The sequence below is a fragment of the Carica papaya genome, chromosome 6, assembly GCF_054855325.1.
Source record: "Carica papaya isolate Zhongbai chromosome 6, ASM5485532v1, whole genome shotgun sequence".
Taxonomy (NCBI): Eukaryota; Viridiplantae; Streptophyta; class Magnoliopsida; order Brassicales; family Caricaceae; genus Carica; species Carica papaya.
The window spans coordinates 5,414,606-5,442,153 of NC_142314.1; the positions used below are offsets into that span (position 1 = coordinate 5,414,606).

At 36.0% G+C, this 27,548-nt stretch overlaps 1 protein-coding gene across 2 annotated transcripts; it reads right to left on the bottom strand.

Annotated features, from left to right (window-relative positions):
- Positions 1-59: 59 nt before the first annotated feature.
- On the bottom strand, positions 60-27,548 carry LOC110816069 (phosphatidylinositol 4-kinase beta 1-like). 2 transcript variants are annotated; one of them, XR_015812865.1, is made up of 17 exons: positions 25,481-27,548; positions 20,081-20,272; positions 19,940-19,988; positions 14,629-14,761; positions 13,990-14,503; positions 12,099-12,179; positions 11,891-12,007; positions 9,331-9,400; positions 8,557-8,654; positions 8,382-8,486; positions 4,079-4,132; positions 3,693-3,836; positions 3,510-3,563; positions 3,270-3,344; positions 1,971-2,097; positions 1,110-1,193; positions 1,013-1,030 (listed from the first exon to the last, which is right to left on the bottom strand). XR_015812865.1 is itself a non-coding variant. In XM_088206451.1 (16 exons), the coding sequence occupies exons 1-16, from the start codon at positions 26,918-26,920 to the stop codon at positions 929-931; spliced, it is 3,312 nt and encodes a 1,103-aa protein (XP_088062577.1). In that variant the 5' UTR covers positions 26,921-27,547; the 3' UTR covers positions 60-928. The 2 variants fall into 2 exon arrangements, 1 of the variants encoding a protein (XP_088062577.1); XM_088206451.1 differs by lacking the exon at positions 1,971-2,097 and having other exon boundaries at positions 60-1,030; positions 25,481-27,547.

Here is a 27,548-nt window from a genome sequence, read left to right on the forward strand (position 1 = left end):
TGGTGTAGGTTTTAGAACATAAATAATCTTGACACTCTTTAAGAGTCGCTCAGCCTCAATTTCTGCTAAACATAATTAAACCATCATTTCGGATATAAATACAATCACGGTACACAAATTCTTAAACTCATGAAAGCTAGCCGAGAGATCACACCAAGGGTTACAGATTGCAAGATTCATATGACTGATTTCTCACCGGAAGAGATGAGAGCGATAACGATATTACACAATGATACAATCACAAGAATGTTGCTCTTCAAAGCTAACGATAACCCTTTTTGGAGAAAATTAAGGACCAACAAAACTACAGTGAAACATGCCATCAAATGGCTGCCACCAGAACAAGGCCACCTATACAGTTGCATGATCATTCGTACTTTCTATCTTTAATAGTAATGTTGCATGTAAAAACTCAACTAAAATTTGGCTGCCTGAGGTCATTTGATCAGTGGAAACTTCCGCCTTAAACCCAATCCTCGCCAGCAAGGAAATCTTGGTAGCCGCTTTGATATCTGGTCTGCCTCCTCCATAGACATCTTTCTGTACAGTGTGTGCTGTCTGATAATGGGTACAAATGTTAGGTATCTCCTTGTGTAACTGAATTCCCCCACCAGCCAGCAGAGCTCCAAATTACACAACAATGGGAAAAAATGAAAGAGAAACTCCGCTCAACTAAATTTAGCTGGCAAGACTTTAGTGTTTTTGCCGATACAATTACAAATTTCTCACACCAAGCAAAGACAGGCCATGAGGTTTACCACCAGTCATTCATTTTACCTCCCACCAATTCCCTGAAATTACAGCCAGCGGCCAGTGCACCAATTGTGCTTGGAACATGAAATGACTTTCTTGAACTTTCAATTGAAGTCAGAAACTGGACTGGCTTCACACAAGGAGAAAATTAGGTGAATACCAACCAAATCAAACCTCACAAGATTCCGTTTAAAACCCTCTGATAGTAATCATATTGCCGTGTCCGCCATGCATCTAAGCTGCTGCTGATCAGAGAGAGCACCAAGGACACACATTGCTGCTTGAAACAAAGAGAAATGAACCATTAGCAATAATATTCTGAGTAAAGATATACCATTGGAAAAGTAGAACCAGACCTCTTCTGTCAAACTTAGATGGAACCGTTTTCTCAAGTTCTGTATTGTGCGCGGACCACCTTTAAAGCATGGGAAACCAGAGTCCTGATTCAAACATGAAAAATGCATATCAAGTTAATCCAATAACAGCGCCTCTTTTTGCTTGGTTACCAAACCAAAATGGGAAAAAGGGTCATGCTTCCTCCAACCTTTCCAAATCATTTGTAAATTTTGGTATTTTACACTTTCAGGAAGATATATAATCTGAATGCAGTTCACAAAATCTTTATTTTAATTTGCTTTTGCAGTTGAGTGGCATCCTCTTGGTGCCTTCTAAAATAAACTTTCTTACTACAAGAGAAAATAAAAGATTTTGTTTTGGTACATGATCAAATTTTCTGTCACTTTCTAAATTTATGATTCATACATAAAGAACAGATATACTCTAATGTATAAACACAATTTTAGAAAATGAAAATTAAAAAAAATATATATTTTCATTCACCAGATGAAGGAATTTCGTCTTTTAGAAAGTTTTTAAGAGAATCCTCTTGGTGTCTTCTAAATAAACTTCTTACTACAAGAGAAAATAAAACATTTTGTTTGGTACATGATCAAATTTTCTCACTCTCACTTTCTAAATTCATGATTTATACATAAAAAACACATGCGGCGGTTAAAACTAGAACCCTACTTTTTTAAAAAAGAAAATGATTGTGAGAATATGGAATGAGTTTCCAAAATGAAAAAAAAATAGCTTTATGTTCATAGAAAATTACTTTCAAGTATGACCACATACCAAATTAATACATATCACCACATATACTCTTATGTATAAACACACAATTTTAGAAAATGAAGATTAAAAAAAAACTCATTCACCAAATGAAGGAATTTCGTCTTTAAGAACCTCTTCGTTCCTTCAATAGCCATCCCCAACCCCTCTGCCCCGAAAGGAACAGATACATCTTCCACATCTTACTTCAATCAACTTACAGCAGATTCCAACCTTATAAATTCCAATAAAGACTTCCTTCTGTTGGGAAATATTCACTAAATAGAAAAGTGTTTCTTTGTATAATCAAGTAAAGGGTATAGTAGTAAAATATCTATATATGTAATTAATTGTATGTTTCCTTTTATTACTATGAGAATGTATATAAATATAGAACCCTCTAATTCAATAAAACACACAACAGTCATCCTTGCACATCTTCCTATATTATACCAAGACAATATTGAATATGAAATCAAATTTCTAACTACCAGATGTAGGATGTAACTAATGAAATATTGACGTCAGATATTTCAGGATTCAGCCAAGCTTCCCTAATCAGCTTCCACGATTATGCAATTCCTATGCATTTTTCTAAACTAACTTACACAAAACTATTGCTTAAGCAAAATAAGACTAATTATTGTTACTTATGTTCCTGTAGCATGATCAAAACTATTCTTATGCAATTCCTACGCATTTTTCTAAACTTACTTACACAAAACTATTCATATGCAATTTCTATGCATTTTTCTAAACTAACTTACACGAAACTATCGCTTAAGCAAAGTAAGACTAATTATTGCTATTTATGTTCCTCTAGTGTTATAAAAATATTGGTAAACATGCATTTTCATATAGCAGAAACCATTTATGAGTCTAATCCATATATGTGTATTTATATATATATATATATATATATATATTCGGTGAATATGTGAAATGCTGATAACACATATAATGATATAGAATATTCATATATTGACATGAGAAGTATAGGGATCAGTTCAATGATGTTTTGCACAGACCATGCAGAACAAAATGGAGCCCACTGGGAGACTTATCAAGTCATCATCCTTAGTTATATTGGTAAACATGCATTTTCATAGTAGCAGAAACCATGCATGAGTCTAATCCATATATGTGTATTTATATATATATATATTCGGTGAATATGTGAAATGCTGATAACACATATAATGATATAGAATATTCATATATTGACATGAGAAGTATAGGGATCAGTTCAATGATGTTTTGCACAGACCATACAGAACAAAATGGAGCCCACTGGGAGACTTATCTAGTCATCATCCCTAGTTATATGTGAATATTTCCATCCAGAAAAAAGTCCAAAATAGTATATATTCTGCACTAGGACTACAGGTAGCGTAAGTTCCTCTTACCTGCAACATCTCAACAAGAAGAATAATGCGCTCTGCATGCTTCCGACATGTTAGAAATCCTTGAATGCATAAAACCTGAATATAAAGAATGAAGACCAGGAGTTTTTTAGCATCCACATATTACTAGCCTAAATATAGATTAAAGTTTCTTTTGTTTAACCTTGACAAGAAAGGAAGGCTTCGGGGGTTGAGGGAAGAGAGAGAGAGAGGTCAATATTTTCCTTCGTCATCTATGCTTACCTTGAAATAATCAAAGAATTCGCTTGGAATTCCCTCAGCATCAGAATCCATGACCTAGGTCAGTATTCCATAAGTCAATCTTAAATTAAAAACCAACTAACATGTGAAAAGCACTATCATATAGCTCAAACGAAGTTAAAAAGAGAACAATTTAGTCTATGTTCAAGATGATCAACGTCTTACTTCAAGAAGCTCGCGGGTTAATTTAAATGGTGCACTCTCAAAATTTACACCGCCAGGTGAATTTGAGAGCATGAAGCCAAAGTCAATGTGTATGATATGACCTTCTTCATCCAGTAAGAGGTTCCCATTATGACGATCCTTTACCTGAGCAAAAGTAAATCAACTAATAACATGCAAGTTATATGTGCAGCAGAAGACTCTAGAAACTCAGGCTAGTCGAATTGCAATTGCAATTGCAGTTGACATAGTTTGCCAACTTTTTTACTCACACTGTTGAAAGTTTGAAACTACTGAGGCTCAAAACTATTACTGCACAAAGCATGTGCTCTTCTGCATATGCAGAGACATATAGAGAAAAAGCAACAGAAGCAAAGGCCATATCATACCTGTAGAAGGTAGCATACCAAGGAATATCCAGCCATACTCTCCACAAAATTTCTCTGCAACAAAAAAAAGATTATCTTCAAATTGCAAGTCTATCAAGATGATAAAGCAGATGTATAGAAGGAACACAACAAAATTGTTTTCCAACATATTTTTCTTCCCTTTCTTTTTCTACTTTTAACCTCGCATGTTAATGAAATTCAGACTTCAAAGCTCTGATAAAACTCACACCAATTCCATCATCCATCAGTCAAAAGAATTAATGCCACTGCACCTAGGTACTTGACAATAAAGTACAAACTAGTCATAAGTTTCTTTCATTCACAATGAACATGATAACTCAAATGAGCAAGCCATAATTCTTCACCTCTTTGTAGTTTTTACTTATCCTGATTTGATACTACAATTTTTTATCGCAATTTAACATATTAGAAGTCAATATAATATGACATGCTGCAGTGGCACAAAATGGCATAATGCTTCAAATATGAATGGGATTCTACACAGCACTTGTTATTGTTTTATTAGCTGCCTTGTTCCAAAGCATAATCCATATTCAAAAGATAAGGGTTCAAGGATTTTTGCTTAACAACTAACATGTAGTTGGAATGCCCTTTTTTCAATGCATCTTTTCATGGCTCTCTCCTTTTTGTAAAAACTTTAAATTAAGAGTAAACAGCAATGATAAATATGCCAAATGGTGACAAGTCATTGAAAAGGAAGAATTCCAATAAGCTAAGAGTCTGGTTTTAAGGCCACAACCTTGTTCCATTTCTTAACAACACTTCTACAAATCTTCTCATTTGACCTGGTACCTCCTAACGCATATAGTCAATTGGCAAGAAAAAAGGAAAAAGAAATGAACAGAGGCTGGGGCTGGGGCTGGGGCAGGGCAGAGACATATTATTTACAAATGATGGGAACACAAAAATTTTGTTAGTTGTTAAAAATTTTCAACTCTTTCCTCTTTTGTTTGTTAACAAATGAAAGAGACAATCATGTCTACAGGCACCTCAGTGGTAACTCCCCTTTGTTTGCCTCTGAACAACTCTCAACAGGGGGCCTGACACTCAACTTTTTCTTGACCCCTGTTTCCTCTAATCCCATCACACATGAAAGAGAGAGAGTGAGGGAAATAACTTTCTTTCTTTTTGAATACTGGTTCACCACTGCACATTCGTAACTGTTGTACTTAATCTACATTGATACCAAACAAACCCCTCTTGCTGAGGGTAATATTCAGTCAGTAGGGTATGATCTCTTAAGTAAAATCTGGCAGTTCATTTTGGATGTATTCCTCATTTTGTCTTTTTTCTTCTTTTGGGGGAGGGGACTTTGCATTGTGTATGATTTCTGAGCATCATAAAGTGTTGGAAGAGAGATCTTTTCTTTCCATGCTGGTAGGGTCACTCTTATTCAGGCATGTTGATCTAGTATCCCTTTACATTATCTGTCTATTTAGTTTTCCTAGGGGCATGGCTAACAATATTGAAAGAAATAAGAAAATTTTTTGGTCTGGTGCAGGGGAAGTTTTGAAAAATCACTTAGTGAGATGGAAGGCATTTAGTTGTCCTAAGAAGGATGGAGTATGATAAGGGCATTGGGGACCTTTTCTTTTTTTAATGGATAAGTATGATATATTCAAGAGCACCGTAGATAGAAAACCATATTATTAAAGCAATCAGGATATCAATTAAATCTTTCAAAGCCTGACTAGTATAAAGTGGATAATCTTTTTACAAAAACGCTCAAGGTCTGGAACTATAAATCCTTAAATTATATCGCAGTTAGTTTATGTCCCCTAAATCTTCTATTTCTCTCTTTCCAAATAATCCAAAAGGTAGCCAAAAGAATAAAACTTAGTCTCTCATCACCTTTGATGCCATCCAAGCCCATAACTCCTCACTAATTGAACCAACTATTCCCCATTTCATTTCTAAGAAACCATAGGCCATAGACCAAATCCAATGAGCATACAAGCACCAATGAGCATACCTGTTAACTAAAATCTTTTCTCTCCAAATTAACTTGTTCAGAGGAAGAATGTTTTCCCTTGCAACTTCCTAAGTGAAGAAGGCCACTCTAGAGTTGCTCTAACCTTCCAAATCAGGCTGGCTGGAAGTCATCATGATTTCTTGTCTACCCGTTCAAATGCCAACAAAACAATTTAACTGAGAAACCTTAATGATTGTTAAATTGTTAATATATTCTATTAGATCCAACTTCTTGAATGTCATTTTTTCTTGCCCTAATCATAGATTTGGTCTTTTAGATTTCTAAGACATATTCTTTGGAAATCTTTCTGTCGGTTTAGCCTATAACCCTACCATTCAGAACGATACCTTGCACCAATGTTTTTGAAAGGTTGTTGCTCCCTCTAAGGGGAAGGTCTTTTGAGTTGAGTTGCGCTTCTTAACAAATTCAAGACTAATGATTTTGCTCTAAGCTTGCAGACCAAAACCGTGCTCTGTACCCAAGGGTGTGTTTTTGCAATGTCAGGTCCCATAGCCATCTTTTTTGAATTGTGATGTGGCTTGGAGATATTGGGCTCTTCTTAACGGATTCAAGACTAATGATTTGCTCTAAGCTTGCACGCCAAAACCATGCTGTGTACCCAAGAGTGTGTTTTTGCAATGTCAGGTCTCACAGCCATCTTCTTTGAATTGTGATGTGGCTTGGAGATAGTGGGTTCATTAATTCAATACTTTTTGAAGTTTCTTGGACTTCTCCTTCTAACCTTGAAGGATTTGTTATTTCTTCTCTTCATGGTGTTGAATAAAGAGAAAGATTGTTACGGAGTAGGATTTTGTTTGAGGTCATTTGGATTGATATTTTTTTGTTTTTGCTTTAAGCTCATGTAGTTTTCTGCTCCAACGAACTTCAAGTTCTTGTAAAGTGTTTAGGTACCGTTGTTTCTTTTTCAGGCTTTCAGACTCTATCTCGAGATTATGGTAAAATGACCAAAAAGACCAATTAGTTGTTTCTTTAGCTAAAATTTAATTTATCTTTATGCAAAAAGAGTATCTAAAATAAGCTCAAATGAGATTTATCAACATAAGAACTACAATTTTAATATTTGAGAGATTTTATTAATTTCTGTATAATGCCAATTATTTATCTACTATAAAAAAAATAATTAAAGTTATCAAATGTGAAGGGAATTTAATCTCAAATATTTTAAAGTGGTAGAATTGTAATTTTCAAAGCGATAGAGTTATAATTTTTCATTTTAATAAGTTTTATCATGGTCCAAATAATGATCAAATGGGTTAAAATCTCTCTACTTAAATCTCTTCAAGAAAGGGTTTTAAGAACCCTTTTTATGGGACTAAAAACTTTTGAGATTTTAATATAATATCTTGCAAACACTTCGTAATTATTTTGTGCAAATACATGCCTTAGGTGCATTTCCTTGAAAATAAAGCCAATCCAAACCCCCTCCTTTTTGGGGTTATGACTATTGCGGATGTAATGCGAGGATCTTTAAGATCATGTCTCTCTAGTTGTTTCTATGGTGTAGATTGACTCTTTTGGCTTCCTTCAGGCTGAAGTGTTGAGTTGTGACTCATATTCAAAGAACTTAACTCACAATTAGGTCCCAGTAAAGGGAAGGGTGTTTCTATGAATATAGAAAAAACTTTTGGGCGTAGGGCAGTGTTTTTATTATAGGGGATATTCTTGTAAAATCTGGATTTTCTTCCTCCACTATGGATAGGAAAAACTCTAGTTGTAAGAGAAGGTTCTTCAAATAGTAGAATATTTCACAGGTGGCTATATAGAGAAGACATCTTGCCAAGCCACGTGAAAATTCGGTGTTCTTTCTTTTTCTATCACCTTTACTTAAATCAGTATGTTTATGTTGCACGGATATTTTCGCAGCATAAGGCACAGGGACTCTATAAGGATATTTCTTTATCCATTTTACAAGGAGATTCACTGCTAATTCTATATTGAGTTGTTTTGTTGGCCAGGCCTTTCTCTTCTGTTTTTTGGCCCCTTTTTGGAGAGCATCTATACTGTACCTTTCTTTCCTCTTAATAACATTTGCTTCTATTAAATAGAAATTCTGTTATACCAATATTAACATATAAAATATAATCTTTCCAACACTAACACCTACTGCAAGAGCAGGAACAAACAGTCATCTCTTTTGCAACTATAACTTACAGGCCAAACTCTCATTATGGTGAGCTTGTGCCTTTTAGTCTGTTTCTTGCATGAATGTTTCCTCCAGTATACAGGAGGTTCCCACTTATAACAGAGTGAATATTAGTTTTTCTTCTATTTAAAAAAATTATAAGTTACCTGGGCAAGCTTAAAGCTAGGAGAATTTTCTTGATACTTAGCAATGAAGAAGTCCCGTAAACTCAAGATGTTAGGATATCTGCTTTTAATAGAATGTAGTGAAGCCTACAAAACAGAGAAGATGTTATAACATGTTCCACTGCCGATCAGCTTCAACAGAACAATAAACACTTACAGTATCTGGAATTGTTTCAATAAGAGCTGTATAAGAAGATGTAACTAGGACTTCGTACGGTCGCAACCAGAGAGGGAGACCAGCTTCTTGGAATATATCTGACATGACACATAAGTTAGACACTCCAGTGAACTAAAGAAAACAAATATTCTACAAAGACTATTTCTTTTCTTTTGATAGCAAAAGAACTATACAACGTCAGACCATTTTTTTAGTGGATACCTGATAAGATGGGATTCTGCACCAAAAGGCTAGCAAACTTGCTCAGGTTGTTAAATGAAACTGAATTGTGATATGATAAACGAAACTCAATTGTTTTTTTTTCCTCTTTTGGGTGGGGTGAAAAGGGGGGACAAAACAGACATCATTTTCTTAGTTCCATGACATGCAACAGAATTCCTATTGTCACCATTTCAAACATTTCAAATCCTCATCTTTTGGTTAGGTTGGAAAGAGAAGAATACTGTACCAGTTAAAGAATATGACCATACTCAAAGCACTAAGCATTCATATTCTGGCATGGACTAAAAAAGAATAGGAAAAATAGTTCTACTTCTATGTATTCACTGAAAAACCATAAGTTAGGACGAGGACAAAAACAAAAGTTTTCCAATTCAGAAACCATATTCAGTTAATCATTCCGCGACAACATGTTGAAACATAGAAAATAAAAATATAATTCCTGCTGGCTGAAGGATTTGGAACAAGTAGGCTATGTTCCCATAAATTAAGAAGGGGTGACAACATCATAACCATCATAAAATTAGCACATACCATAAAAGTGAGAGATAAGTTGCACAGCAAGATGCTCCTGCCTACAATCATCACCACTCTTCACAATAACCTTAATGAAAAATGAAAGCAAACAATTAATTAAATACAATATATAGCATGAATAACACCATAAAAATTAGTGCAAATATTATTTCTAAAAGGAGAAATAATAAACATAATAAGTGGGAATAACAGAAAGACGCTAGACACTGATGCTTTTCTCCCTCCAATTAGGAGAGAAATTTAGGCTTGGTAGTATACCTATAACAACAAACATCTCAAGCCATCAAGAAGCCTACACGACATCTTGCTTTAAGATACTTAAAGTATATCTTTCTATACGTTCACTGGATGCAGAACCTATTCTTAAGCCATAGAAAGCACCTAAATAACCTGCTTCAGAATAACTTTAACCTGTTCACATTTACTTCCTGATCTTGAAATGCTATTGGAAAATCCATAACAAAGGCTTTTGATAGCTTGTAGTCATGTAAGAAGCAATTTGTTAGGGATCCTAAATGCCTGGAAATCACTCCATTTGCCAACGTGTATCAAAGAAGGAAGAATGAGTCCGAAGTTCAGATTTAATTGCTCCTAGTTTTAGGGCCTAAATGCATAGGTATTTGATATGTGATTTACGTGGGCAGTGCATATTGGAATAAATTCTGTCAAGTGTAATGTAGAAATATTTGAATGGTTGTTTGTTACTGTTGACTAAATTTGGGAAGATAAGGTTACGCAGTTTTAGCAGTTCCTACGTTCGGAGAAGAACGGCAACAGCCCCTATCCTCTCTAATAAAATAAATTCCTACATCAGATATCAGAAACATCTACGAAAACAATTTGTTAAGTTTTTAGTACTCTTTGTTGCGAAGATGTTAAATGTTGAGTACTTACTGCAAAGATCACTAAGTTTGTCTTAATGAGTCCATAAATTAGATGTAAAATAGGTGAAGGCAGGAAAAAAAAAAATTTTTTAAAAATCAAATTTGTCAACAGAATTTGTCTTCAAAGGTTGACCATTAGTTCCATACAAAGAGATGAGAGACAAAGTAGCCAGGAGATTTTCGTACTTAGAAATCTCCCAATCATTCAGATTTTTCAACACGTGAACCTGTAATTCCAACACCCCACTCCCGTTGCCTTTGAAAGAGTCACAGATCAAAATATATTTCTCTTATGTTATATCAAAAATCCTAGGAAATTGATCTCTAAGGAGATCCAACCAAAGATCCTGCCAAAAGTGGACTTTATCGCCATTGCCCACCCTCCACTTAATACAGTCCTGGAATCTACCTATTTCTATACATATTTTCTTCCACACCCCTTTCCCATGCGGTGGTCATGACAATATTTTAGAGAACCAACCTTTCTCACAATGAGCTCTATTTTCAGAGGGGTGGATGGGCATTAGATCAATTATTGAATTAAATGAAGTTCTCCTCAGGAAATGGCTTCAAAGAATCATAAATGCCTACAACAGCCTATGGTGGAGCGTCATCAAAAACAAGTTCGAGATGATGGCTAGGGGATGGAGGTCTAGGCAATCTAGACTTCCACATCAGTCAAGTATTTAAAAGAAATAATTCCAGTTGGGATGATTTTATTGGTGCCCCAAATGAGGAATCAGTTCAGGACGGAGGGTGAGGTTTTAGAAGACAATTGGAGAGGATGAGGACTTTACACCAGCATTTTCCTTCAATATTCTCCTGGGCCAGAATTAAGGAAGCTATTATCGTGATATTTTCTTCTTCCCTCAGCTCTAGGGTGCGGGTAGGGATCTGCTGAACCTTAATAACTAGGAAGCAAACAAATATGTTAGTCTTCTCTGACACCTTTTCCACGGTAATAGTCCTTCACCAGACTAATCTTTCTCATGACCACAGTAATTTCGCCTAGAAAGATACTTGGAAACTTAATGCTTCTTCCATAATTTCTTTTTTCGCTTGGAAAGAAATGAGGGAGAAGTCTCACTATTGACAACCTAAGATAAATAGAGAGTATCCTAGAGAACGAGATTATCATGCAGAGGATAGGTGAAATGCTGAATAACCTCCTGTTATAGTGTCCTTGAATGTGCTGTTTATGGTTTCCCTGGCATGAGTAGGGGCGATGCGCCCATGGTGTGGTCAGTGATTAATAAAATTTGAAATTGGCAAGACATCCAGACTGATATGCATAGGAAGAAGCTTTTATCTCTTATGCCCTAAGCTACCTTGTACATTATTTGGAAAGAGAAGGGGGAAAAAAGAAAAGGTTTTGAGGGTGTTGAATCAACTTTTAATAAAGCCTTATGCTTCTGGACTTTCTGTTTTTTCTATTAGCGGTAATCCACTTATTTTGCTGAGGATTGGGAAGAACTTATTGCATTTTAATTTATTTATAAAGCTTATAGTCATTGGGTTGCACATTTTGGTGCAATGTCCACATAATTCTTTCTTTTCTCTCAAATATGTAATATACACACACACACTTCAATGCCACAATAGACAAGAAGAAAAGTAAAAAAAGAATCAAAAAGTTTATGGATTAAAACCAAGTTAATATAAGGAGAACTTACAGAGCACAAGTCCCAACCAGGTAACTTTCCATAAACTGAAGCTTTTCGTATCCTCTGTTTCTTTACCTCCCAAAGTTCACCAGATAATGCATCACCAGCTTTCAATATACCATTAGCCTGCAGGGAAATTAAAGATTATTAAAACATGACATTTCAAACATTTAGCTTTAAAAAAAATAAGAGCTCCTCAATCTTCACAAATTTTTACCCTTGGTTGCACGTCTGATGAATCCTGACCAGCACCTTTCAAAGGGAGTCCCAGAGGTGCTTCTCCTTTTGCTGCAGCAGCCTACGAAAAGATGGATAAATTATGCTAACGTCAAAAACAGACCTTAATTCATTCAAGAGACAAGTAAATTTGGTTTGACAGGATGAACCCAAATGTTCAAATGGCAACTATATGAACTCATAATTATGTAGAAACCCAAATGGACCTAAATTAATTGAAGAAATCAGTAAATTTGTTAGCACAGGATGTGCCTAAAAACTGAAATTGCAAAATATACGAACTTGTAATTACGTAAAAACTCGAACATAAGCGTCTGAAGTTTGTGACTACTACCTAGTCGCGTTATGAGGAAAGAACTATATTAGTTAAATAAATGGAGATAAATCAGTTATGATGAGAGCATCACCAATCTTATTTGTGGAGTACAGAGGAAAGCTAAGACAAGTGAAGATAGGTCATCAATTCTGATGAAAGAAGAACTCCACTAGGAAACTCATTCAACTTCCTTCAAAATGCTTGACTTTCTGGTTATCAACGATTGAACTCACAAATGAAAATCCTCTCATTCCACAATTCTACAGAGATTAACAATTTATTGACCTAATAGTCAGGTTCTGCTCTAGAAACTTCTCAATCAGAAATTTTTAGATTCTGTCAAGGAACCTGTAAGAAAAAACCTATCAATAAAACCATGAAGGAGAACACCGAAATGGACAGAGGCTAATAATTGATATGTGGTCAGGGCAATATGATACATGCCAAAAAATTTAAACTAAACCTTTTAGATGGTATAGTCACAAGAAAAAAAGATGGTATAGTCACAATATATGAGTACTGTAATTGATTTTTGTAGCAGAGAAATCTCATAAATCTCAATAATTAACCTAACAAAGTTTTAGATAGCGGATGATCCTAATTAAACAAAAGGACCAGTAATTAATTCTTAGTTGTAGCATGAAAACTACAGGTAAGAGATTTTAATGAGAAAGAATTAAAGGCACCAAAGTATGCAGCCCTAATACAAATTAGAAATAGAAGCTGTTCAAAAGGCCAATAATATCTACATCATTCAACAAAGCTAGGTTGATAGACAGGGGATTGAGAATTCTGAACCAATAATCCCTTATGGACACAAATACCGTCTGCCCAGGCATTGAAGGACCCTACTTTTTCTGCTGGTGCAGATTGCAGTGCATGCAAGGGGGTGTCAACAAAGATGAACAACAATATGGGGGAAGAAAGGATCTAAACTTTACTTGGGAAATGCCACATGTTTGGAGCCCCTAAAGCTTTTAAAATATGAGAGCCCACATCTTTTCTCTTCTTTTTAATATAAGGCAAGAACCTAACAATTCACGAGGATCAAAAATCAAAAAATTTGTGTGGTGACAAGGAGACAACTCAAGTGAATTATAGAAAGTTTCTACAACGGAACCATCTCTCCGCATATCAACTGGCAATTACTGTAGAAGCTATAACAAATGTTAGAAAACCAAAACAAATCCCTTCTTGTATCCTCCCTCTTTTTAACTATTAAACATTTAATATAAAACTAGAGAAAGAAAAGAGACTTCTTTGCACTAGAAAGAGGAAAGACCTGCTTCCTATCTTCCCAACCCATATCAACAATTGAATTAGCTTACCATCTTAAAAACCACAACAAATCCCTTCTTGTATCCTCCCTTCTCTTTAACTATTGACAAAATAATAAAAGTGATGAAAAAGATAAGACTTTTTTTGCACTAGAAAGAAGAATAACATGCTTCATCCTTCCCAAGCCATATCAATAATTGAATAGGAATGACACCTTCACTTCAAATTATATAAACTACTGTGTATGTAGCACTAATATCACATAAAAGAAGCCAACCTTTACTTCCTCTATGGCAACTGTACTAGGAACACGGCGGTGTTCCTTCCTACGTGTTGGTCCTTGATCTTCAATATCTCCCATTCTAAGTCCAGGTTCAGCTGTCAGCACCACCCTTACCCATTCCAAATCATTACCATGCGCTGATCTTGATCCATGAGCTATACCATCTGTGCGTTGACAAGCCTTTGATGGTGTAGGCTCCAGACAACCACAACGGACGCCAGTTTGTGATTTGGATGTAGTAATGTTTTTAGGCCGGCCAGGTGATTGCTTCTCCACAGAAAGACTCACATTAACAAATTTCACTTTTGCCTCTGATTTATGAGTCATTGCCTGGTCAATTGCTTGAGCAGTAGATAACGACATGCGATCAGTACTATTACGATATACCTCCTGAGCAGTCCACAATGGATAAGCCCATGGAGGTGGCTTTGGCAATAATGCATCACCATTTGCTAGTGGAATTCCTCCTCTAGAAAGCTTTTGAGCACCAGATGTGTCCTTCACATTACTAAAACAAACATAAAAAAGATGAGCAGAATTAGGTATTCTAGCAATTTTAACAAATAAACTAGTAATCCTGAGAATTGAAAACCAAGATATTTATATGCATAGATAGAGAGATTTCAAAATTACCCAGGCATTTCACTTTTCAAAACCTCAACACAGATGAGATAAGGTGCCTTTTCCCTAGAATTCAAAAGAACAGCTTCCTCTTCTGGAATGTGAACCACACGATACATCCCTTTTCCCATTGGAAAGCAAACCCCTAAGGATATTACCAGTAATTCTCTTATTAGAGTTACAAAAGGTGTAAATTATTTTCACCAAAAAAGAAGTTTCTTCTTTGAGAAGAGATAAAAAAGGTCATATGCTACAAATTGGCAATCAAATTATTCAGAATAAGATTAAACAACTAAAACAAATGCCACTGGTTCTGGGAGTAAAAGTTTGGAATGGTCTACAGCAAAAACCAAGCAGCAGACTGTGATTTCAAACCAACAGCTGCATACATGGATATATATACTAGACATAATATGTATATGCATAGACATAAAACACTAATGCGTGTTCAAATACATAAACATATGGCAGATACTGATAACTAAGTAAATTCAATGCCTCACATTCAATAATGAATACAAGTAATACATTCTTTAAGATAAAATGATCTGACGGAAGACAAAAATCAGGATGTGTTACAGAAATAGAAGAAGACACAGGTTACTCAACCCTAAAACCTAAAAGATGATCTAGAGGCATTTGAAGTTGCTAAGCATCCCCAACTAGGTCTGCCTATTTTCTTAAACTATAAAGGCACTTATAAGCACCAACATATTGTGTGAGTAAAGAGCATCTCCACCTTACTTTAAGTAGATTTGCTTCAAGTACTTGCTTTTCGACATTCCCAAAAACCTATTTATCCACGTCATTCGTTATGTTTACCAAACGTAAGAATTATTTACTTTCTACTCATTTGTCCCTAGACCCAATGGTTTCAACATAAGTTTTCTACAAAAAGTTTGGCACATAATGACAGAAGACATTTTTGGGTTTTTAAAGGAATTTAAAGAATCTGGATCTTTTAAAGCCGGCTCTAGTTTTCCTTTTCTTCGTTCAAGAATCTCATCAATTAAAGAGGGATGTTCACCAACTACGAGGTTTGCTGCCCTACACTGTTTTGATTAAATCTTTCCTAATTATAATTTTCTTATTATTTTATTTTTTCTTTAGTTTCCTAGTCAAGCTTGTACAAGAATTCAAGTTTGAAGTTAATAATACAAGTAATACATTTTTGGCTTCCTATTTTTTCTAATTAGGAGATTTTATTTCCTTATATTTCACTTGTCCTTCAATTATAAACAGGCCCAAAAAATTCGGTTGTAAGCATTCAAGAATTCAAGTTTGAAGTTAATAAAGTACAAAACTTTCTAGTTTTTCAACTTTCTTATTGAGTGAGGAATTGATGTCTACTTATCAAGATAACTTGTGACATTTTCATCAATCTATTTTCTTAAACTAATTTTAACTAATCAAAGTTTTTCTTGTGACGTTCTAATCAATTTATTTATCTCTATCACCTTACTTCCAATCATAGGTCAATTATGGGTTGCGTAGGAAGATTTATCTAGAAACTAAACTTTTTGTACTAATTGAAATTTTGTGAGTTCTAAATTGATTGTTAATCTTGGGTTCTGCATCAATTTCTCAAAGCCTCCAAAGGCCTTAGACAAGGTGATCTCTTATCTCTACTATTTATTATTGTCATAGAATCCTTAGACAAGGTTATTTCTAATGTCTTCAGACCTAGAATCTTGCTTTTAGTACTCTATTTCATATACTTCATAAGGTTTGCCAATTCCTTGAACTGCAAATTGTCCAATCTCAGTCTTCTCCCAAATTATTCTCGATACAAATTGGAAAAAAAACCATTGGGTCCCTCTTCATTGTTATATCGCCTCTTAAATCGCGGTTATCAACAAACAACTCATCCATATAGTTATATCTTCTCCTGTGACTAGCCAAATATTGGAAGTATCTTGTATTCTTGTCTTCTTCCTTGATCCATAGACATGCCTTTTGTCTCCATGAAATCTCCTCCATCCTCAGCCTATTTGCCAAATCTACTCTCGAACATTCTCTTCTGGCCGCTTCATCCACATAAATCCCCCCCTCCCTTCTCTCTTGTCAATATTTTCAATCTCCTATAAGACTTTATTTGTTTTCTCTTCTTCTTTAACTCACTCCTCCTTTGTCCATTTTTTTTATCTCACCTTTCAGGGACTTCAATTTATATGCCACCCTATGGCTAGCTTTCCCATTCATATTGATCTCCTTCCACTTCCTCTCAGCCATGCTCCTAAAGTTCTACACTTTCAACCACTTGTTGTCAAGCCTGAAAGGAATCAGAGCTCATTTAATGCCATCTGATTCAATGCAAATCAGGAAACAGCAAGGACTCCCCTATTTGGAGGTTAAACTCCAGATGGCTTTTTGTAATTAAAACCTTTTATCTGCATTTAGCTAAGAAGATTGAAATTACCATGGAGTCACCTGCAAAGTTGATCTGAAGGTAAAGACGTCGCCCAGAATGGCCCTTTTCTGCTTGGGAAACTGCTATATAGTGCATCTTAACCTTGGATAAACTGATTAGAAGGGAAGAATACTGGTAAATGATTTCTACTTTGTGCAAAATCTGCCCTGAGACATGTACTACATCTTGTTGTGGTGATCTTTTGCCTATTGATTGTGGAACTTAGTCTATGAGTTGTTGGGTATCAATTGAGTGATGGCTGCTTTTATGAGGGATGAGATTAGGATATTGAATGGGGCTTCTAGAAATAAGAGGTTTTCAAGCCTTATTCCTTTGGGTATATGGGCGGCATCCCCTTGGTGCCATATCTAATACACTTTCATACTTTTTATTTAAAAAAAAAACCTTATTCTTTTGTCTATGTTTTATATCTAGAAGGAAAGAAATAGGAGTCTTTTAAGGAGATTGGAATTTTGATAATTTCAAATACACTCCGTTCCAAACCCTACCTTTTTTATTAAGGATCGTTCTCTTTATATTTGTGAGGATCTTGGGGACCTTACAGATATTTTACTTGATATGTACATTATATACACGTCTTGCACTCTCTTGGTGCTTGTGAATAGTTGATTTTTTTCTTTCAAAAGAAAATAATAAAAGCAGCATTTAAATACTTGACAGAAGGGGTTATTTGTGGATCACTTGGCCAGAACAAAATAGTAGGAATTTCAAGCATCAACTTCAGCTGCCTCACACAGTTTGGGATAGGGGGACTTGTTTTCTTCTCTTTAGGCAAAGGCTCAGTTTCATTCCATGAATGTCTTTTATCTTCTTTGTAAAAGGATTGAGTCTCTACTCTATCCTTGCTTTCTCTTTTCTTCCCATGCTTTTTGTTGTGTGCCTATAGAATATCGTATCCTCTCATTATCAATCATAGCAGCTTTCTACCTCTTTAATATTATTTGTTTTGTTTAGGGGAAAAAAAGGACTTGCTGCCACAATTGAATTCTTTCATAGACTGTACAGTTATCTCACAGATTCTATCAATAAAGAAATTATCACACTTCGGATACATCACCTAAAATTGTTAACTGATTGGTGCTCTTCGATCACCAGATCACAAACATATGCTATTGCATTCTCCAAGGAACAAATGGAATATGGGATATCACAAACTCCCATCATTGAGAAATCACATCTTGAAAGCTCAAAAGTACATCATCTTAGGGCCTCAGAACCCATAAATTCAAGCTCAACCCCATAACAAATTCTCTAAACATAGCAATGGGCTTGAATAAGCTCTTATAGCATTTAAAACCACAGCAAGCATTTTGTTCTCAGGTTATCCCCTATTAGTGCCTTTTAATCTCAAAGAAAAACGAACACACACTCATACACAAAAGAACGATATAAAGTGCTAAGATCTTTTTTAAAAAATATCTAAAGTGAAGATCATTATTTTACCCAAGACAATACCAACATGAGATGAGAATCTTAGATCAACAACCTATCTATTGTCTTGGCTTTGGCATCCCCTGCAAGAACTTAACTCTCCGCAACAGGGTGGTCGTCAATATTCATGGGGATAGCAGAGATGGATAGAATGTTGTAGCAAGACGATTCATATCTCAAAAAGGTTCCTAGAAAGCCATCTCAAGAATCCAGCCATTGGTCAATTCTTTAGGACGGTTAAAGATATGAGATTGTTCTAGAGTGTTGTGTTGGGAGGGTACTTGGTTGGGGGATCGACCTTTTGCCAATCAATTCCTTCGGTTGTCATCTAGACACAAAGCTCCTATTTCATGTTTCCGTACCCTATCAAGGGAAGTGTAGCTTGGAACTTCCATTTCCTGTGTACCCTATCAATCTGGGAGACTCCTGATATGCTCAATTTCCTAATCCTAAATTAGAGCCGGTTCATATAAATTCACAGTCTGACACCAGAATTTAAAACTTTGGAACCCTCGGATTTATACACTTGCAAGGACTTTCGTTACCATCTCACTCAATGCCCAACATGCTATCAGCTCTTTATTGTCAAAGAACTTTGGGATGCTCTTGTTCCCTTAGAGGTAGAAGAAGTGTTGGCATAGATTGCCTTCATTGAAGGCTCAACATTAATGGGATTTTATAAGTTCGTAAAACCAAGTTCTTTCTCTAGAACATTTGCATCATGCTCTACAAAAGGAGGGGACTCACATTCCCATTTGTTCATAGACTGCGAGATGGCCTGGAAAATTTGCACCGAAGTGTGTGATCTATTTGGTTTATGTTGGGCTATTCCTCCTACAGTAAAATGTTTCGTGCACTCTACCATTCATAGGGAAGGTGTCATGAAGTGGTGAAACTCCTCTGGCAACAGCCTCTTTTCACAGGATTATGGATTCTACATCTTGAACAGAATCATAGGATTTTTTATGATGACTACTCATCATTTCAAGAGTTGTGGGAAAGGTTAACCTTTTTGCCACTTTATGGGCCAAAGCTAATGGGAATAATTCCAACCTAGCTATATCTGAGCTTCAGCAAAACTGGGAGGCACTTTTTGTTCCATAGGCAAATTCTTTTCAAGTTTATCTATTTCTTTCACTTTTTGAAATAAAGTTTATCTATTTCTTTTATTTTGTTCGATCTTTTATATTTGAGATTGAGAAGAGGATGCCTTATACCCAGTGCATGTATTTATTCCATTCTGTTCCACTCCTAAAAATACCTTTTTTCCTATTAAAAAAAATAAAATATGAGGTGTCACAGAAAAGTTAAAAGAAATTGCTAAGATTTTGGGGACAAATTATTTTCAAAAATAATTTAGCAAAATTTTTAAATTTTTGCACAGAAAAAGCATTTAGCCTAAAAACTTTAGGGGGTATTTATGGGACACTCCACTTTTCACACAAATCCACCATGAATTACCTCCGCTGCTTTGAGCTTCTGCTACATGTAAGTTGATCTCCGCCAGCGACTAGAAAAAATTAGTAACAAATCAATGCAAATGTTAGAACTCAAGCCAAATATTTGATTTGCAACTAATGCAACCAAAGAAGATAAAACCACCTCTCTGAGAGCAATCTTGCGATCTTCAATTGGAAAAATATCCACCAATCCATAGGATGTCTCACACAATGATTGCACAAAATCCAATGACTCGTGATAAGCACCCTTTCGAAACTGTGCTGGAGTGTTAATGGGAAGTGGTGGCTTGGTAGTTGAGTTTTCATTCTGTTGTTTAGGTGAACCTGGACGCTTCTGCAATAGTAAAGAGGATAAATGACCCTCATAAAATGAATTATCAAACAGTTCCAAAAAAAAATCAGAGTCATAAATGTCAACTCCAGTTTGTCAACCTACTAATGAATTTTTCAAATGAAATCCAGCAGAATGTCCCCTTTTTTATTTGAAGAAAGAAACAAAACCCACCAAAAATAGAAAATCAACAAACATAAAAAAGAAAGTAAAAAGCCATCAGACAAAATAGAGATTGGATCTCTATACAAAGCAAATGAAGGTATTCTTTCAGGGAAAAAAAAATGAATGTGGGCTTTAGCCCAAAGCATAGTCAAGAATATCATCCTATCCCAAGCAAAATGATGTGGTTGAAAACAATGCTTAAAAATTCTTGCATTCCATCAACAGCAAATTACCCAGAAAACCAGTGAAAATAGCCCCTCCCTGCAAGCCATTATGCCCCTTGGTCCTCCCTATACCTGGTTAGATAAAAGAAACAAAATCCTAGATGAGGGGAATACATCCCCTCAACCCTAAACAGAGCAAATAATTTATTCCAAATTTCACAGCTCAACCCATGGAAAAGGGCCACAGCTGCTCTTTGAACAATGAAAGCACATCAAACAAATGCCGGGAGAAAAAGACCTGCAATGCCTCCAACTTTGGAGAAGACTGTTGGTCATTATCACATGCAAAAGATGTCCCAATATTAAGCATTTTCAAGCACATCATAATACCAATTACAAGGAATCTTCTTTGTATTTTATTAAATATCTTGAAATATGCATCATCTTCTAGGAATCTAATGACTGTACATGATTAACGAATACAGAAATTGTGTTACAACATCTACACTTGATTAATTTAATCAAAAGTAAACCAAGGATTGTCAATGTCATCAAAGAGTTTTGGTAGTTTTTCACTCTGTTTATAGATAGATATTCCTAAGCGGCCTTTTTTGGAAATAAAAGTAGTATTCCTATTAAACCTTAAAGCACCCAATTCAAATTTACCTTTTGAGAAGCCTATTCAAATTGACCTACTTGCCAATATAACAAACAAGATTGCTTCTTAGTGCCAACATTGAGCAGCTTATATTTAGTGTTTTCTGAACCGAACGACTGGACAATATTCAACCCCATATGCATTTTATTGGGTTCTCAAGCAGTTGTTCGTCTTAATATCAACTTAACCAAGTCTGAGTTGGTGAGATTGAGTGATAGTAGAGAAACTGCTACATTGTCGAGAGTGAAAAAATGTAAAAGTGTGGAGCTGCCGATTAAGTCCCTAAGGTTACACTTGAGGGTCAGTTATAAAGATATGAGAATGTGGGAACCTGTGGTGGCAAGGTTTGGTAAAAGGTTGACAGGATGAAAGAGAAACCTCATGTCTAAAGGAGGGGAGACTCACACTCACTAAAGTACGCTAGCCAACCTCCCCATTTATTATATGTCCTTTTTGACAATCACAGTGATTGTTGTCAAGATACTGGAATCAATTCAGAGTAGATTCCTTTGGGGTGATTCTAAGGATAGGAAAAAATATAACTTGGTGGCATAGAATGAGATCAAAAAGTCAATGTTAGGGTTGAGGCCTTTTGTGGAGATGAATATGGACTTACAAGGTAAGTGGCTATTGAGATTCATGAAAGAAAACAATGTTCCATGGTGAAGGGTGATAGAGGCAAAGTTCGGTACCCTGCATAAAGGATGGTACTCCAGAGTATTGTCAGAACTGCATGGGAAGAGGATGCGGAAAAAAAATATGCATGGGTAGGAACAAATTCCATGAATGCATCAAGTGGACGGTAAGCAGTGGAGACAGAATCAGCTTTTGGCTAGATCCTTGGCTTAGGGGGGGAATGCTCAGAGATCAGTTTTTTCATATTTTAGCTAATTGCAAGGCACAAGGATATCATGGTATATGTGTCATTCCGAGATACCGAAGAGGGAAATGGAGTGGCACGTGGATGTGATGATAAACTTTTTTTTTTAAATAAAAAGCGTGTAGTATGTATTAATATTGGAACCAAGGGGTTCCCGCTCATTTACAAAAATTTACAATTCAATTAAAGTGTCGATAAAATTCCCTAAATCCTCTAAATACTAAATAATGAAAAGGATGACCCAATAACAAAAAATCACGCAGCTGGAACCATCTATTCTTAAGTCAAAACCATCAACATCATCAACCCCATCAAACACCCTTTTTTTCCTCCTTCCACACAACCAAAAAGATAGTAAGCGAAATTAGATCCACTTGCTTCCTCCTACCACCCATACCCTTCCACGCCCAAATTCTTATCTCTCACTAAACCTATCATCACTCATCTGATGCCTAAAAGGCTATAGACCATGTCCAGAGTTTGTAGACCACTGGACATCATAGCAGAACATGATTACAGGCCTCCTCTACCCTTTTTGCAGAAATAACAGGCATTCACCAAAACCTTTCCCCTTCTTAGTTTATCAATTGTCAAAATACACTTCCTACAAGCCTCCCATGCAAAAAAAAAAAAAACTAGGGGCGGAGATCTTGCCTTCCAAATCTGTCTGAACAGGAGAGTATAACTATTACCATCATGCTTTAGTAGTTGTCTGTAAAATGAATTAACTGTGAAGGACCTATTCGTTTTAAGGCTCCAGAGCAGCATGTCATTGCTCCCATCAAACATTATATAGGATAGAGTCCTTAGCAAATTTTCATATTTACCAATCTTCTAGCCTTTCAAATTTCTCTGCACTAAAGCCTACCATTCTTTTTCTCCTCTTCCAATCTCCACAACTGCATCACAAATTTTGACCTCTTTCTGCTAAGTTTTAGCATAAATATGAGGAAACGGCTCTCTAAATGAACCACCCTCCAATCACAGTTCCTCCCAAAGTTTAATCATGTCCTCTTTCCCAACCTTCCACCTGATGTTCACCAGGAGGTTATCCCTATCTAGGCCAATCTTTTTTCAAAAGTCTTTCCTATGTGGTCTCGAGACCAGTTTAGTGAACCATCCTCTCTCACCCATGCTATATTTAGCTGCAATCATTATTCTCTAAAAGGCATCATTCTCAGTCAAAAAGCTCCACAACCACTTACCCTGCAACATCTCATTCATTTCCACCAAGAACTACAAACTCAAACCAGCAAGAGTTAGTGGTTTTTTTTATTTCACTCCACACCACCAAGGGATATCTCCTGCAACCCTGCATGTCACCCAGAGAAACCTGCACATAATAGTCTTTAATTTATTTGGCTACATTCACTTGGATGGTTAATAACAAATGAAGTATATTGGTAGATTGCCCAAAGTGCTCTTAATGAGGCATAAGTCTCCCTCCCTTAAAAAGAAGAGTTATCTTCCAACCAGCCAATCTATGTCAAACCTCTCTAATATCGGTTACCATGTCCTTGCCAAGAAAATAAACTTAATGATCGAGAAATTAATGAGTATTAGACTCTCCTAGATACACTCTCTTTAGCCTCAATGAACGGGAATAATGACCAACCAATCTAGAGTCTCAATATCACAAGGTCTTTCACAGTCAGGTCATTCTATAATTATTTGGTTAAGAATGACAACACAAAGACCAGTTTTCCTTTTCGGCAAATCTGGAATGTTAATGCTCCATCCAAAGTTGCTTTCTTTCTGTGGAGGGCAGGATATTGGTGTATCCTTACTATCGACAAACTAATGAGAAGGGGAAAGATTATTGTGAACGGTTATCTTTTATGCAAGAGGGAGGCGGAGTCTTGTAATCACATCTTGCTTTGGTGCCCACTCGTGTATAAGTTATGGACCATGACTTATGGGTTACTGGGGATTAGTTGGGCGATTGTTGATTCAGTGACGGATGAGATTTGACCCTGGAGGGTATTAACAGTGGGAAAAAACATGTGGGTTTCATTCTCTTTACTATATTTTGGATGGCGTGAAAAGAGAGAAACATGAGAGTTTTTAAGGGGCGTGGAAGGTGATCTTGATGGGGTTAGAGATAGATGATTCTAAACCGTAGGTCTTTTGCTTATGGGTTATCTTCTTTATTCTATGGAAGATATTAGGGATCTCATTGATATTTTGATTAACATGTAAATATTCTTATACATTGGTCAACACTCCCTTGGTGTTTATAAATTTATACATCATACAATACTTTTTATTTCAAAAAAAAAATATTGAGCAGCTTATTTTTTATCGCCCAAAAATTTTTAGAAAAAGCTTTCTTACTTAGGTCCAGTATTGTAATGGCTTATTAAACCACATTCATATTTGCAATTTGCAATCCCCAGCCCCTTTTTGAAAAGTAATTTCCAGTATCTCTATTGCTAAAAAATCAGAAGAAAGCTACATGTTGTAGTTTCAACACTGTATGTCTAACATGCACCCCTTTTTTGCTATCAAAAATGCATCTTTTCTTCTTTCCATTACCTTTTGGCCATGGAGATGACAAATGGAGAAACTCATTCAAGTTTAAAGACACATACAAACATGCAAACAGTGAAATATTTAGATCATAAAAATAATTTTTTTTTGAAATAAAAAGTATAGTAAGATTTATTAACTCACAAGCATCAAGAGGGTGTCAACCTATGTAATAAACAAATATTTACATGTCAATCAAAATATCAATAAGAACAAAAAATAATACTTTTGAGGAAGCTTGGAATATTTTATATATATTCAGTAAAATTCTACATAATAAATAGAGGTTTTGGGACTACTAACCATTATTATTGGTGTAAACTAAAAATGGAGCTCATAGGCACCTGCTTCTTATGTACTCATCAGGCCCTGCTTCCTAGGTGCTTATAAGCACCTTTTAATCAGGAAAAAGTATAAATAAACAAATCAACATCCTCAAGTTGATATTTTGTATATGTACTTTCCTAAACTGAAAAGGTGCTTCTTAGATGTCTATAGGCATCTTTTAGAAGCACCTCACGTTGACTTCTTGCATATGCACTTATTAAGTGTTTATATTGTAACATGTTTAGTTACCTATTTAAGCAAATACAAGCACATATCAGAATATAGTAATTGCTCATTCTTCATAGTAGCACATGATAATAACTCATTTTTAAATAAATACTTGTGTTTTATGATGCTTATAAACACCTTCTCCCAGCAGTCCCAGACACACCTTGTACAGCATCAATCAGCATGAAGAACAGTCCCATAAATGCGGTCATAGTTCCAAAAAAATCAACAATATAGGACAAAGGCACATAGAAACACACCTCTTTATGCTTTTTAAAACCAAAAAGCTCAGAGTCTTCAACTGAACGCTCGCGATCTCTAAACAATTTGCGAAAAAAGTTCTCCGTCCCTGGACTGCTTTCAAACAACCCACCATTACTGATATTTTCATTTGCTCCAGTAGTTTTACTATCCTCTGGATGCACTCGAAATAATCTTCTGAACAACGAAAAATCTGAAGATTCCTCTTCCTCGCCATTTGTATTTCCATCATCGATTTTATCATTCCCATCTTTTCGGTCCTCAAATTTATCCTTGAAAATTTTTTTGAAAAAACCCTCCTTTTCATCATCTTCAACAGATTTTGAACACCTCTCTTCAGAGGTTACTATTTCGTTGTCCTCATTCCTATCATTCACATCCTTCTTATCTTCAAATTTCTCTTTGAAAAACTTTTTAAAGAATCCTTCTTTCTCATCATCTTCCACAGATTTTGAAACTTTATCTTCAGTTTCACCCTTGTCCCGAAATAACCTCTTAAAGAATCCTTCTGAGCTCGCAGTCAACTCCTCATCCTCACCTTTATTATCCTTTAAAAGCCTCTTGAAGAACCCATCTGAGCTCGATGTCAGTTCCTCACCATCACCTTTACTATCCCTCAAAAGCCTCTTGAAGAATCCCTCTGAACTTGATGTCAATTCCTCATCCTCACCTCTACTATCCTTCAAAAGCCTCTTGAAAAACCCATCCTTTTCACTCTCTTCCTCATCTTTCTCCACTGACTTCCTAAACAGCAATGCATCTCTAACCTTGGGACTAGGAATGAATTTCTTGAAAATCTTATTCTCCTCGTTAGGTATCTGATTGACATCCTCTTGCAAACTGCTCCCTGATGAAGGTGAGAAAGATAAGGACCTATGAGAAGGTGGTGAGGAGGCTAGTGACAACAATCGCTGTTTCGAGGACAATAATCTATTCAGAACTTGGTTCTTACTTCCTGGGCTTGAATGTGCATTTGGGGGCCGCACAAGTGGTGGCCACTCACCCATCAACGTAGCTGCAATCTGACATTTCTCTTGAATCCTGCTGATGCCTTCATTATCATCAGAATCCTCAAGCTCTGCCATTAGAAACCAATGCACTTTCAGTGCTATCTTAAGCGACTTGGAACACACATCTATCACAAACTTATCCAAAGAGGGGCTTGGCTTGTGCACCATCATGTAACAAATTTGGAACAAGTAGCTCTCAATTCCCTGTAAGGGAAGTGTATACATTCTATTACATAGGTAATCCCGCACCCCCGAGTGCTCATGCTTATATAGATAGCTAACTGCGATCCACTCACAGAAGAACGCTGAGTCAAAGAACCTGATGAGCCAACCGTTCTCACCAGAGTCACTGGTGAGATTAGTGCGAGAAGTGATCTCCCTAGGCGACTCAGCAGATTCTCCCCGGCTTAGTCCTAGAAGTCGCACCATGTTGTTTATCAATCTACCATCATAAAACCCATATTACCTTCCAAAGGAGCATCTAAATCGAATCAAAACCCTAATACTATTGGTAAATCCAATCATACCAATTGAAACCAAATTATCACCCACGAGCAGAGTCTTCCTTCAATCATAAAACCCTATAATTACCTAAAACCTTCCTCGAAAACCCCAGTTAACCCACCAATAGGAATTCATTACCCAAAACTCAACTCTGATTCGATCCAAGATCCTCACTGTTCAGATACAGAACCACAGTTCCGCACGAGAAACCCTAATTCGCGCAATTAAGAATGAAATCGATATTTTTCTTGGTAAAGGAGAGAAAAGAATTAAACGCGGTGAACAAATGATCTCGAATTTTCTCCAGAAAATGAGACAAACAAAATGATCCAAGAAATATGTGAGAGACGACTTCAACGTTTGCTTACGAAGTAAGATAACCGGATTCGTCTATTAAGTGTCCAGACGGGAAGAGTGTGAAAGAGGTGAGGAAAGAAATGGATCCTTTGCGCTAAACGGCGTCGGTTTAGAGTTGATCGTGGTGGTGACGACGATGATGGTGGCCTTCTTCGTTGTTGGATAGAGGAGGACGGAGGTGAAGTATTATTTATTA